General features: G+C 36.6%; 1 protein-coding gene across 2 annotated transcripts; it reads left to right on the top strand.

The window, feature by feature from the left end:
- Window positions 1-3,770: 3,770 nt before the first annotated feature.
- Window positions 3,771-14,420, top strand: tyrp1 (tyrosinase-related protein 1). 2 transcript variants are annotated; one of them, XM_012962377.3, is made up of 9 exons: window positions 3,771-4,034; window positions 6,781-6,849; window positions 7,063-7,476; window positions 8,895-9,217; window positions 10,440-10,644; window positions 11,207-11,374; window positions 12,785-12,964; window positions 13,083-13,229; window positions 13,837-14,420. In XM_012962377.3, the coding sequence occupies exons 3-9, from the start codon at window positions 7,086-7,088 to the stop codon at window positions 14,025-14,027; spliced, it is 1,605 nt and encodes a 534-aa protein (XP_012817831.1). In that variant the 5' UTR covers window positions 3,771-4,034; window positions 6,781-6,849; window positions 7,063-7,085; the 3' UTR covers window positions 14,028-14,420.
- Window positions 14,421-14,676: the final 256 nt, after the last annotated feature.

The raw sequence follows: 14,676 nt of genomic DNA, 5'->3' as shown, positions 1-14,676 counted from the left end.
CATCCCCATGCTATGCTTTAATAAGGATTATAAAAGTGTGCAAGGAGCTCCCATAAGAGTAATCTGGCACTCTAATCTGTGTGTCCTCTGGATATTATATGAAATGCACAGGGTCGGAACTAGGGGTAGGCTGAAGAGGCACCTGCCTAGGGCGCAACACTGGGGGGCACCAGGCAGGTACCTCTCTTGCCTACCCCTGGTCTGCGCTTCCTTACCTGATCGCTAGTCATTGCGTTGCATACTCATTTCAGGGGATTAGGGGCGTGGTGGCTGGCCCGGTTGCTTAGGGTGGCAAGTTGGCTTGGCCCGCCCCTGAATAGGCACTGAAAATTCCAGTTTCCAACATTTCAGAGAAACATTCCAAGTGTGACAAGAAACAGAAACAAGACTGGGCACTTTTTATTTGTGGAGACAAAACATGCCTCATTAGTTCCGCTAACTGCAAAGTCTACTGGGACTAGTTCCCCTTCAAATAGGTCAGGTGCTGTCCCCTGAATATTTGTGTGTGAAAATGTTGTAGATATGGGATCTGTTATCCAGAATGCTCAGGACCTGGGGTTTTCCAGATACGGAATCGTTCCATCATTTTGATCTCTATACTTTGTCTACTAAAAATTATTCAAATATTAAATTAACCCAATAGGATTGTTTTTCCTCCAATTAGGATAAATTATATTTTAGGATGATTTACAAGGTATCACTTCATTAATACAGAGAAATAGAAAATTGTTTGTAAAAATGTTTTTTATTTGAAACTAGGGGCCAGATTCATTAAAGTACGAATATGAATCATGAAATCCGATACTTTCTGATGTTTGCAAAAGCCACGAAAATTCTGTTATCTGTAATTTTCGTACTGAAATCATCGTTTGTGAATGGCGATCCGATAAAATTTTTGTATCCGAATGATCGCAAACGGCAGGAAAACCTTTCTGACTTTGAACCTTCAGTGCATGACTTTGGAAGCCTCCCATAGGAATGTGTTTATGTGTATGCATGGCGTGCATGATTACACATATGCGCTGTGTGTAGGGCGCAACATTGTTGAAACAAATGTAGTGTTCGCGGAACTGATGCATGCGGAAGTGAAGTCATGGTATCCAAACAGAGGAGAGCGTGCGCTTGTGCAGTACACTACACTATGGACACTAGAGCTCCCTTGACAAAGGCGTTTGAGCTGAAACGTTGGGGTATTCTCTCATCCAGAGAATCTGCCTTCATATCTTTTTTCAGTTTTTTTCACTGGGAGGTATGTATTGATTTGTTTATTGATAAATAAAAATGTCTTTTTAACTATAGTACCTCCTGAAATATTTTTTTCTGGTGTGCAGGGTTTATTTGAGGGTTTTGAAGGCCTGGCAATGCAGAACTTTCTGGATAACAGGTTTTCAAATAATAGATCCCATACTTGTACATACAAAATCATTTTTCTGCTTGGCTAAGTAGCAATTAATTGCTGTAGCCTGCATTTATTTCCATGTAAATAAATTACTAACTACACGTATACTAGCAATTTTTTAATGTATATGGTGCTAGAGTCCTTGGTGTATACATTTCTACCGTATTTTTCGCCCTATAAGACGCTCCGGAATATAAGACGCACCCAATTTTAAAGGAGGAAAATCTAGAAAAAAAAGATTCTGAACCAAATACTGTAGTAAAATATTTTATATCAACTGCATAAAGTTAATTGTCTCTGGGCTCGCACATAATAAGGCTTCCCCCAGGCCCCCCCCCCAAGTATCCTTCAGCTTCCCCCAGGGCCCCCCCAAGCATCCTTCAGCTTCCCCCAGGCCCCCCCCAAGTATCCTTCAGCTTCCCCCAGGGCCCCCCCAAGTATCCTTCAGCTTCCCCCAGGGTCCCCCCCCAAGTATCCTTCAGCGTCCTCCAGGGCCTCCAAGCATCCTCCAGCTCCCCCACAGCACCCCCAGCATTCTTCAACTTCCCCCAGGGCCCCCAAGCACCTTCCATTTCCCCCCTAACCTCCCCCCAGCGGCCTCCGGCTCCCGTGATGTCTTCCTCTCTGTGCCGCAGCTCCCAGCTGCTTCTGTGCTTTTATAAGGTTGCGCCCTGTGCGTGTGATGTCAGTACTCATGGGCGCAACCTTATAAAAGCGAGGATGTAGCAGAGAGCTGCTGCACATAGAGGAAGACGCAGTTCGCCGTATAAGACGCACCAACTTTCCCCCCCCAGTTTTGGGGAAGAAAAAGTGCGTCTTATACGGCGAAATACGGTACCTGCATTCCCACGTGAAGCATTTTTTGCATTTAAGCACACAGCAGATTGAGTTAATTGATCTTAGTCTCACCTATGGGTTAGTACCCACCTAAACTATGAAAACAGCCGAATGCTGTGATATGTGATCATTTTAATATGTATTGCTGGGTTTTTTTTTTGTTCTTGGTTGCAATTTTGGTCAGCTACAGATTCTAATTTTTGTTGTATGACTATTACAAATGACAGCATCATTCAATAGTTTATTCACTAAATCAATTAAATAAATTCTTCTGAACCAAAAACAACCCCACACAAAACTAAAAACCCTAATATACCCATCACTGCAATCTGTTACTTCAAAAAGTATGAAGAAATACCATTTGTATATGCTGAAATCCAGCTGCATTTTAAATCATGGCAGGGGAGGAGGGACTAAAACATTGATGTTACAAATTGCAACTTTTCCACAGCTTACAGACAGCATGCAGGAACTACAAAACCCACAATGCATTGCACTGTAATGTTACTTTCCTTATTGACATCCCGTGTGAGAGAAATTGTGGGATTTGGAGGACGCAGGCATTTTTTTGAGTCCCAAAGCAGTCAGCTAGATCAGCAGGAGAACAGGGGGCTAGGCTTAGGTAACCATAGCAAACAATATTATTAACCATATTATTACAATAAACATTATGAAAAGATTGCACATTTTTAAACTGATCTATATTGCAAAGTTGCTTGAAATTATGTTTACTTTTCAAAAAGCTTAAGTTGTGTTTGGGTGAAGTTCCCCTTTAACATAACACCACTCTCCTGGACAATTGTGAATTTGTTGTTTAATAATTTTCTGGTGTTAGAATTGACTCCAATTTAACTTTACATTCACCTTAACATCCCTTTTTGAATTTCTCCCAAGTATTGATTTTTTACTTTAGTAAATTTCATAAAACAACACATAACTGAATCAATTAAAACTTGTTCTGCATGTTTTTACCAATATTAAGCTAGTAAATGGACCCCAGGAATAATAGGATTAAGATATGAGCTTTGTCACATAGACATATCTATTTAGGGTATGGGCCTTAATTAATGTGACAGGTACTTAAAGGGTTTGTTAGGTTATTTGTTGATAACTCCCACTGACAATTCACAATATAAATGTAATTTTACTTAGCAGTTGTAACCTTTACAAACCAAGCTCTCATTGGCCACCTGTAGTAAGGCAGATGAAATTAAACATCAACATTGGTTGTTCCAGAGTCTCCGCTTTGATTCTGCTAAAATGCAAGTCAATTTCACTTGAGATTTTCTTAGTTCTTCAGTTATCTAGTTATACATTTACTATACCAATTTGTAAAGTTTACTGTGTATAAAAGAATCTTTCTTGTTTGTATAAATGTTTTCTTATAAATTGGCTTAATGAATATATTGAATGATGCAGTTTGGGCCAGGCGGACAATGAGTCTTTTCTTTAAAACATGAAAAAGGAAACACATGCCAATCATCTGTGTGCACAAGTTTGTTTAAAAAACTTCACCTACATTTCTAAAATGATTTTACCAAGTTTCTCTTACATAGTTTCCTCTGACCCATGCCAGGACCCTGCAGTCACAAGGAGATCAGCATGTAAATGGTCATGTGCTGCAGAGGCTACTGCTGATATAAAGGATTAGAGGGAGCAGAGAGATCTCTCCTGGCTGCATCTAAAGGGATTAACAAGGCATGGGCTATAAAACAAACTAGTTAGCTGATTTCACTTATTAGCCCTGCTTATTTTCCAGCACAAAGAAGCACAGCCCAGTTCTGAAAATAACAAACAGGTAAGTGTTTTGCGGGGCAGGGAAAACTTGAAAGGGACTAAATATTCAAACCGTTTTCCATTAATATAATGTTTTCAATATGTGAATGAGTGTAGGAAGCAGAATTTGTTTTAAATGTTGTTTTTAGATGTAACAATGTCATGTTAAAATGTGTTGTGTCTCAATAAGCATTTGAAATGTGCATCATGCAGGGCTGTGTTGAACTCCCGCTCAGGATTTATGTCATCCCCCCCATAAAAAGACGTTTTGGAGCCAGTATAAATAATGTTGTCATTACTGCCTAGAAATAGCATGCAATCATAGGTGATTCTAGCCAGGGATGTATACATAAAGGGGGCTTGCAACTGCAGCAAGGACCAGGAGGTATAGGGGGTCAGTGGGGCACTAACTGAACAGTTTCAATACATGTTTGCTTAAAATGTCTTATTCCTAAAGTTTATGGGGGCGGCCCTGTACCTTTTAGCTAGGCCACTGATTATAGTCTATTGCATGCTTGTTTGCACTTGCACATTAGTGGAATACAAAAGCTGTACTGTTCGTGGGAGGAGAGTGACAGATTGTTGAGTGCTAGATTGTAGTGAAGTATTAAAAGACATCTAAACACTCAACTGCACTTTGATCACAGTTGAACTTTAAATCCCGGAGCCTTTAATATATTATCAAGAGTTATGATATTCTGTGAGTTGTAGTTCAACATCATATTGTTCAATCAAACGTTTGCTAGCTCCTTAAGGCCAGAAGTCCAAGAAGACTTCTTTGTGAAAGCTTGTTTTACATTATTTTGTACCGCCAATGGGACAAATTAGAAAACACTGGTTTTCACACAACTTATTATGGCAAATTTTTAAACTGAATTCCGCAGTCACATAGTGTAGTTATATATGGGATTTTACATACACTATTTAAGTGCAGATTTATGGTGTAATTCAGCTTCATTCTTTATGCACCTGTATAAATGTGCCTCTGAATGTATGTTGCTCCAGAGAGGCATCACATGCTTATTTATTAGTCTTCAGTGAGCATTTGCTTGCTTCCAGGTTAAACAGTAATCTTTATTTCTGGTGGTTGTCTTGCCTCTGCCTTCCCAGTGTGCAATATAAAAATGCTGAATCTGTCAATATAACAAAAAAGTGACAGAAGCAAATCTGGTTAGAAATAAAACTATTTGTTTCCCCTTAACCACTGTTTGATTTCTTGTGCCAGAAATTAATATTGGCTGGAAATTAGAATGCGCATACACACAGTTGTAAACGTACCTGCCAAAGAAGGACACTAACATGAATACCATTGTTAACAATGTATATATTATGGTCCTAGGTTATCGGCAACACATGGCCTGCAAGGTCTAAGGGACCCTAGCTCTGAAGGGATTAAGGCTTGTGGCACTTGTGGCATATTCTCCACAGGCTTGGTTCAGTTAGGGTCGTGCAGCCTGACAGATAAAATGGATTCTGCCTGTCACATATTCTGTCAGGAAATGCTCAAATGCTTGTTTTCTGGCTGAACATGCCTGTCTCCACTAGTGACAGGGAGATTAATTTAACAGCATGACAGGCTGAACAGGAGCATTTGGGCACATTTTCCCATTGTGCCCTATGGAAATAAATAGGTTTAAACTTAATGTGGCATAAAACTAACGTATAAATTGCAAGGTGTTACTATCTTGGTATAAGATTACACTGTGTGCAGAGGATTCAGAAAGGCTGAATAAAGTGGAATTGGAGCAAGGAAGATACACTCGCAAATTGTTGTTTAATAAGTTCAGTTTTCCAGTTTCTTGGTGTTAAATTGTCCATTCATGGGTGATATTTATATATTTATTTATTATTGAATTTAGAGTACCTTTAGAAAATCAAATCAGTTTCTTGGATTGTTATTAAAACAATCCGTCACTTTTATAAATATCTGTTGTAATTTTGGAAAAGAGTATTAGTGTAGCTTTTTGATGTTTGATGTTTTTGGGTCATAAATGAACTTGAGTTTTAACTTCACCTTTTGACAAATGGCACATTTATACATTTCTCTTCAGTTTGTAATCATCCCTCCCCCCCAGTCACTAAGTCACTACCTGCACAGCAAGAATGTTTTTCATACAAGCAACGCCATAACGGTTTGTAACAGTAGCTGTGTGATAAAAGGCGTGCATCAATACATTCAGCCCATTGCTGAATCCAGAGAAAGGTATAATAATGCAGCTACCTCTATATTGCTATAGAGAGGAAAAATAAATCCCAACTCCAAAATGGCCTCTGGGACCAGACCCTGGATTATACCATTGGTAAGACGGATCAAAAAAGAAAGGGAAAAACAACCCTCTATAGGGTACTAATTTAAATTAATTACTAGAATACACGTGTTATCACTAAGCATTTATGAGTGAATCAAGGATTTAAACTAATTACAGGTAAAGTAACTTGTGTTTAATGAAAAGATTTACTAAATACAAGTTTCTTCCAGAATGAGGTCACTTCTAAAAACATAAGATACCAGTTATATAAAGCTACTAATGTGCACGTGCTTTATATAACAAAATTCATGAGTGAATCAAGGATTTAAAGTCATTACTGCTTCATGAGTTGTACATATTACAATGTGCTAAAAAGATGGGTAATTTCATCCAGACATTATGAATCATGCAAATCCTAGTACAAAAAGGTATAAAGGTTCATAAAAGGAAATTAAATAGATAGGTAGAGGTATCCCAGAGAAAGCTTCTACCTGAATTCATTTCTTTCTAAACCCTAAGGATACCACCAAGCAGGAGAAGGCAGGAACCCAAGGACCGCGGTCTCAATCAGTCTCTCCTCTTCTGATAGTAAGAGGCATATCTAGCCAACATAATTCAGCTGTATTTGTCTTCTGTTAAAACTGGTCATTTGCTGTTGTTCATTTCGCGATTCTCCTAAAATTAAGACTATTCCATAGAGAAAAAAAGAGTGGAATCTGCATAGCATTTTAACTTTTGGGATGTAGATTTTCCTTACTTTAAATAATCTGGAGTTTTTCTATTTCTCTCTTTTTTTCACAGCTGTGGCTGCTCAAGACAGCATTATGTCTCTCTACAAAAATTGCAGTCTTTACATTGTGGTAATTTTATTCCTCCATCATTATGATCAAGTATCTGCACAATTTCCCAGACAATGTGCCACTGCGCAGGCACTGCTAAGTGGGGAATGTTGCCCAGGGCTTTTCCCTGGACAGTCCCCAGATCCTAATGACCAATGTGGACTTTCTCTGGGTCGTGGTCAGTGTGGCCCAGTCACAGTGGACACTCGACCTCATGGACCCCAGTACCGTCTTGATGGACTGGATGACAGAGAGCAATGGCCCATACGTTTCTTCAACAGGGCTTGTAGATGCAATGGAAGATTCTATGGTCACAACTGTGGCAGCTGTAAACCTGGGTGGACCGGGGACAACTGTGATCAACCAGTTGCAGTTGGTAAGTGTGCTATGATGCCACTAAAAATGTAGTAATATTAAATGTAAAGTAAATTAAGCCTGGGTAAATTAGAACAGTCAAACCTAACTACATTTAAAAAAAAAAAAAAAAGTAAATTACATAAAGGCACATTATTACCATGAAATATAGTGTTTATTTTTGCAATGTATATGGTTCTTTCTGTAAAAATTTACTTTTTTAAATATTTAAAACCAAATAACTACCAGTTTTCTGTTTGCCTATGTCTTGGTATAGAGAAGGCTGACTGCTTTCCTTTCCTATACTAATACCAGGTTATTCTTAAAGTCCTTTGTGTAAATTACCTTTGTGCTTATATCACAACCCCTAAGACCACTTATTTGTTTAGACAAAAAAGTTGAGTACATTTAGAGAAAAGAAATAAAAAAAAAAATCTATTTATGGTGTTCCTTCACATTTTTTTTATACCCAAGCTTGTGAAGCAATAGTAAGTTATTCAAAGATTATGCCTAGCTAGAATGACTGGAAAAAGGCAGAATGTAAAGTGACTAAATATTTTAAAAAAAGAATGTACTAAACCTGATCTGATATTGATCTGATATTTCTCAGATATATTTTTACGATAGTATGCACTAACAGTGCATATTACTGAAATATAACAAAACAAGAAAACTTTCATTTGTGTTACATGGTAATGGAATATATTGCTTGTATGTAAGTTTCATTTTAGTGCTAGCAAAAGCTGTTGGGTTTTTCCTTTTTTTTTTCTTTAAGCATTTGGCCTTTTTTTGGTAACTAAATTACTTAAAGGAAAACTAAACATTTCTGCTGATTCAAATCACACCCTCTGTGCTGCTCTTAGTTTCCTGAGTTAAAGGGACTATGTAAGCTTCATTAGTAACTAATTCGGAATCACAGTACATGGTATAAGATCAAAATTATTTTATAATTGGCTACTATGATAGATATAACTTCCCATTATGCAAGTTTTGTTGCATTTTGCAAAGCTTCTTAGGGTCTCATAAGCAGCCCAGTGTAATTGGCATTAAAAAGATGACCTAATAACATCAAAGATGGGGAGCTGCTGTGGACAACTTTGAAAGCATAATTGTTCTATTGTTAAAGGGCTACCTAACCTCTGGCATGGTACAGTAAATTCAGTATATAAATGAATTAATTTCTGGTCTTTAAGTTGTAAAAAATTATACTGGCATACCACTGTGAGTTTTATACTGGCAAAGCCTCCTCTATTTCTAAACCAAGATATAAATCCCTGAATTGCATTGATTCTCCACCACCCCACACTAGACGTTAGTAGTTTAATAGCCATTTTAACCAGTATTATCAATCCCATATGACAAATATAAATGTCAAACTTCCATCTAATTTCTTGAATGAGATCAATAAGCAATATCTATCATTTTAATCTTTTTCTTTAGTCAGGAGGAATATCTTAGAACTTCGTGAGGAGGAGAAGAGACGGTTTGTCAATGCGTTGGACCTTGCTAAGAATACTATGCATCCTGACTATGTTATAGCAACAAGGCGCTATGCAGAATTAATAGATCCAGTCCAGAATACCACAAACTTTGAGAATATATCTATATATGACTTCTTTGTGTGGAACCATTATTATTCCGTGAGCAAAACCTTTCTGGGCCCAGGTCAGGGGAGTGAGGGAGGAATAGATTTTTCACATGAAGGTCCTGCTTTTCTTACTTGGCACAGATACCATTTAATGCAGCTGGAAAGAGACATGCAGGTATAGTATTTCTAGCTTTTGTTTGAATATGGCTGTAATGGTTGATTTCCCAACACAAACACACTCCTAAAAAAAAAAACTCATAAATGTAGGTATTTTTTTTAAATATGTAAATTTGTTTATTCAGATCAAACTTTAAAACAGGACATTTGTTTAAGAGGGATTTCCATTCTATAGTTTTGTGGGATACATAAATGCACTTGACCCCCTGTTTATATTCCTTGTTAAGTCCTAAAACTATTGTATTCTACACAGCTTAACTGTTATCTTCCATGTAAATGTGTGCCCTAGAGTGTAATTTGGCTTATATGACTGCCACTGTGGCTACATTATTGCTTTTTCATATAAATTTGGGTTTATGAACCAAACACACTTTTTACTTGTGCAGGGTAACAGTATAGTGTATTTATATGCATAGAAAGAGGTCTTTTAAGTAGCAACTAATTACTGTAGTCTACAGGGCTACTTTACATTTGCAATTTTGTGTAGAACTATGATTAGTAACTATGCTGACATAGTGTAATGGCACCTATGAGCAATGTGGGAGATCCTAATTCTGTGCTTGTCTGATTCCATTTTCATTTGCTTCTGGCAGATCGTATACATAGAAATAACATGGCACTAGGCCATGCCTTCTGCTGGTTCTGTAAGGATGCCCCCAGAGGGTCAGAACTTCTGATTGGAAGTCAGTGTAAAGGTCAGGTCAGATTGGCATATGGATATACCTGCTAGTCTATAGCAGGACTATAGCTTCACATTTAAAAATACATAAGTGTTTAGTATTGAGGCTCATTTATGAACTCGAGGGCAAAACCCCCTGCCTTTGGCCTTGTACCTTTTTATAAGATAATGAAACTCCTCTGTGACTTATAATATCCTCATATTTTACAATAGACTAAAACTGCTAGATAAGACAGAGAAGCCTTCAGATGAATGTAAGGGAGAAAAAAATTATGTTGTGGTGGGGTCTTTAAATCATTATGCAAAATAATATCAGGAATATTAATACCTAAACTATAAAAAAAAATATTTCTTTTTAACCATTTTTTGTATATTAAATAATCACACTTACAAATTTGGTACATTCATCCTTTATACTCCCAACAGTTTCAAAATGAACTCTATTGTAACATAGAATCTATAATATTTCCACTAAACGCATTATCATTTTTTTTTTTCTTCCCCAGAAAGTCCATCTTACATTAACAATTGCTCTTTTTAGGTAATGCTTCGAGATCCTTCTTTTGCTCTTCCTTACTGGAATTTTGCCATTGGCGGGAACCAATGTGACATCTGCACTGATGACCTTTTGGGTGCTAGAAGCAACTTTGATGCCAATTTGCTTAGTACAAACTCTGTTTTTTCTCAATGGCAAGTGGTTTGTGAATATGTGGAGGACTATGAATCCCTAGGAACTATTTGCAATAGTAAGTACAATAAAGGCCTTTAGTTAAATAATAGATTAACGTTAAGAGTTTAAGGGGGTTATGTAACAAAAGGCACTAAATTTACCCAGGAACAGTAACCAATAGCAACCAGGTAGAATTTACTAATGACCTGCTTAAATGCAAACATCGTATTGGTTTCTATGGGTTACTGCTACTGGGAAAACTTAGTGCCTAACAGCCTCATTCTGGCAATCTGACCACACAAACATTTTGTAAAGGATTTCACATTGCATCAAGGAAATTCTGATGGAGCTGTGACTGTAGAGAAATGTGTAAAGCTACTCACACCATGTCCATATACTATACATGTGTTTTTTTTGTGGTTTTTATTATGAGTCTTACACACAATTCTTACAACTGAAAAGTTGCTTGGTGTGCTACATATTAACAGCATATTACATTTTCAGGACTATTTCCTAAGGCATTCTTCCTTTCAAGAATGAATACAAATGCATTTTAATTTCAGCTTAGTCAGGAGGGCTATGTATTTCTTACACCCTTATATCTAATATCTAAAACCAATCTGAATATTTTAATCTAGGTACACGTAATAGTCCAATTCGGCGTAATCCTGCTGGAAATGTTGCAAGACCTATGGTACAAAGACTCCCTGAACCTCAAGATGTGGCACTTTGCCTTGAAGTGAATATGTTTGACACCCCACCCTTCTTCTCAGATTCTTCTGAAAGTTTTCGAAATACCCTTGAAGGTATTGTAACTTTTTTTTTTTTTTTTGCATTAAATTAAACCTGTGAGCTAGCATGGAATAACACAATGGTTATATGTTAATGCACTATTCATATACAGTAATTCTTATTCTATTCAGAAATAGGCTAGGCAGATGTTTTTGGTAAAAAGCAAATTAGATCATTTCATGAATATGTGCAGTATTTAACTGAACAATTGAAGATGTTAGAGTATAGTGGCAGTGATGAACTATAACCCCCTGATTGAGTCTGTAAGTCACCCCCAAAAATGCATTAGCTGCTGGAGTAAATTGCAAAATCAGATTTCTAAACCTACCCCATAAATGATTATTACCAAATGTTATATTAACTGGTGCACAGGCTGACAGATTTATAATCCAGGAAAATTAGGACTATAAATGGTACTTGTATACTAGGTATTCCTTTCTGAAGGTAAAAAATTACACATTGCTACATTATGCTTGGTACAAATACAAAGTATTCATAGTTTACCAAATTATGGAGGCTGGTCCCTTTGTATGTAACAACTTAATGGAATTCAAGTATAGATCTCCTATCTTGGATCCTGGAGTGGCAATGGTTTTATATCTGCAACCATTCTGTGTAACCACTCTCTGTGCAAAGGGGAGCCATGACCAAATATTAAGTTACATTTGGCTTAAACCCAAGAAATCTGGAAATCTTTGTTTTATCGCTACTAATATCCTTGATAATAGTTTCCATTATTGGATAATTTTGGTTGAGTAGGCTCCTTCCCACCAGGTTGTATCTCTTGTAAAGGGTTATAGCAGGAGGAGGAGATATGGAAGGGAAGCAAAGCTGGCTAACAACAAGTTTGAAACAGTAAATTATGTACTGTTGAGACACTCACTTATGACGGGTAAGTTCTGTATAAAGGGACACATAAAATCCCCCAGTGTCCCCTATAAAGACAACCCAAGGCAGGTGAGGTAGGAGATAAAGATATATAAATGATATATATGCAAGGTATAAAATAGAATATAAAAACCTAGTATAACTTCTTATAAAATCACAAGGGCCAGACATGATAGTGCTGACTAGTTAAGACCCCACATGCGCTTTGCTATTTGTACAGCTGTAACCACAGAGCACACAAAGTTGTAAAAGGGGTATCATATACTTTCTAGATAAGCTGTTAGTGACACATTTCAGTTGCTGATAGCTTCCACAAGAGTCTGTGTGTGTTTGTTTGATAAATAAATAATTTCATATAATGAGAACCTTGTCTCAGGGTCTTGTTGTATAGTAAGGTTCTGGTCGATTTAAAAATACCAACAGTACACTTCATTTTAAAAACTTGAAATAACATTTGTTTTTAAAGGACCACATTCATTAATATATTATGTAGAAAAGCTTCTAGTATTTAAAACTTCTTTTTTTTTTTTAAACAGGTTACAGTGAACCTAATGGGCAGTACAATCCAACAGTTCGAAGCCTTCATAACTTGGCTCATTTGTTTCTGAATGGAACTGGAGGGCAGACCCACTTATCTCCAAATGACCCCATCTTTGTCCTTTTGCATACCTTTACTGATGCAGTGTTTGATGAATGGATAAGGAGACACAATGCAGGTAATACATTTGTTATATAATTTACATTTTATACATATATACATTTATATAACGGTTAATACATACCTCTTACAGCACTTAAATATCCAGCAACTTTTTTTTTTTTTTTAATCTTAAGATTCCTCTCAATATCCCCTGGAGAATGCCCCTATTGGACACAACAGACAATACAACATGGTTCCTTTCTGGCCTCCTGTAACAAATAATGAAATGTTTTTAACCGCACCAGAAAACCTTGGATATTCATATGAAGTTCAGTGGCCAAGTAAGTTTTTAATTATTATATATATGTCTTTATATATATATATATATATATATATATATATATATATATATATATGTGAGTCATGGGGAAAAATTTTACTTATTACGTGTTCTATGTAAAACCTTTCCATAATTTATCTAATAACAGGTGGAACAGAGGGTACTGAACATTTTTACAATCCAAACATTTTATATGACCATTCTTTCAACACCTCCTTTTCCTGGCTTTGATAGTAACATGCATCACACTGTAATTATAACAGAAATGAATTCACATTCCTAGTAAAGAATGTTGTTAACTTGATCTTTTCATCCTCCTTGTTTTTGAGAGTTACCTTTTTACTTTTTACATAGGCACCACCTATTATGTGATCTTTGATTTGATATAGGTCTTTTGCAGTATCAAAAACTGTAAAATAAAGGGCTGAAGTGGACCAAAGAGGGTCCACTACAAAAAGTACTTCTTACATGTTTCTTGGACTTGCCCCTTGGGTCTAGGATGTTTGATATATGACAGGCAAACAACATTGTGTACAAGTGATATGTAAGAGATTATTGTGCAAATTGTTGATATATATTTAATGATATTTTTCTTCCTTATCCATTAGGCCGTGCATTGAGCACCACAGAGATCATTACAGTTGCAGTTGTATCAGCTTTGGTACTGGTTGCAATTATTTTTGCTGCTGCTACCTGTATAATTAGTCGGCGAAGAAAGAATGATGCATTTCAGCCCCTTCTTGGAGAATCCTATCCACGTTATGCTGAAGATAGGGAACAAAACACTCAGTCAGTGTGAAAATAAGGTGAAAAAAAAAATCTGTGCTTTTTCCTTGAATTCAAGATATTTTTTTTGCCATGATAATGTTGACATTATGACCTTCATGACCTAATGATGAAAATAAATTGCATTGTGTCTGTGTTGTGATTTTTTTTTTTTTTGCCTTGAACAGGCCAGTTTAAGTAAGTCCATCTTCAAAACTACACAAGTTCCAGCCTAATGGCAGGTAACAATTAGTAGTTCACTCAACAAAGTAGTGATCTAAATTAGCAGGCCATATGCTGGAACCTTTACTTGCCATTACTGAAGTTCTATTTATATATTTCAAACCAAAAGAAAGCCAAAACATTATATGGTTAAACAATGTTACTGGCTAAATTCCTACATCAATAAAATATTTTGGAAACTTAATTTGTTTTTTTTCTCTTCCTTATTAAAAGGTTAAAAGAATACTGTCATGGGAAAACATGTTTGTATCAAAACACATGAGTTAATAGTGCTTCACAAACAGATTTTTTTTTTAAATTTCACATGGGGCTAGCCATGTTGTTCATTTCCCAGGGTGACATAACCATGTGACCTGTGCTCTGATACTTCAGTTACACTTTACCGCTGTGCTGCAAGTGCAAGGAGTGATATCACCCTTCTCCCAGCAGCCGATCAGCAG

Source organism: Xenopus tropicalis, chromosome 1 (genome assembly GCF_000004195.4).
Source record: "Xenopus tropicalis strain Nigerian chromosome 1, UCB_Xtro_10.0, whole genome shotgun sequence".
Taxonomy (NCBI): domain Eukaryota; kingdom Metazoa; phylum Chordata; class Amphibia; order Anura; family Pipidae; genus Xenopus; species Xenopus tropicalis.
The sequence above is the reverse complement of the archived record's forward strand: the minus strand, read 5'-3'. Positions and strand labels throughout refer to the sequence as shown.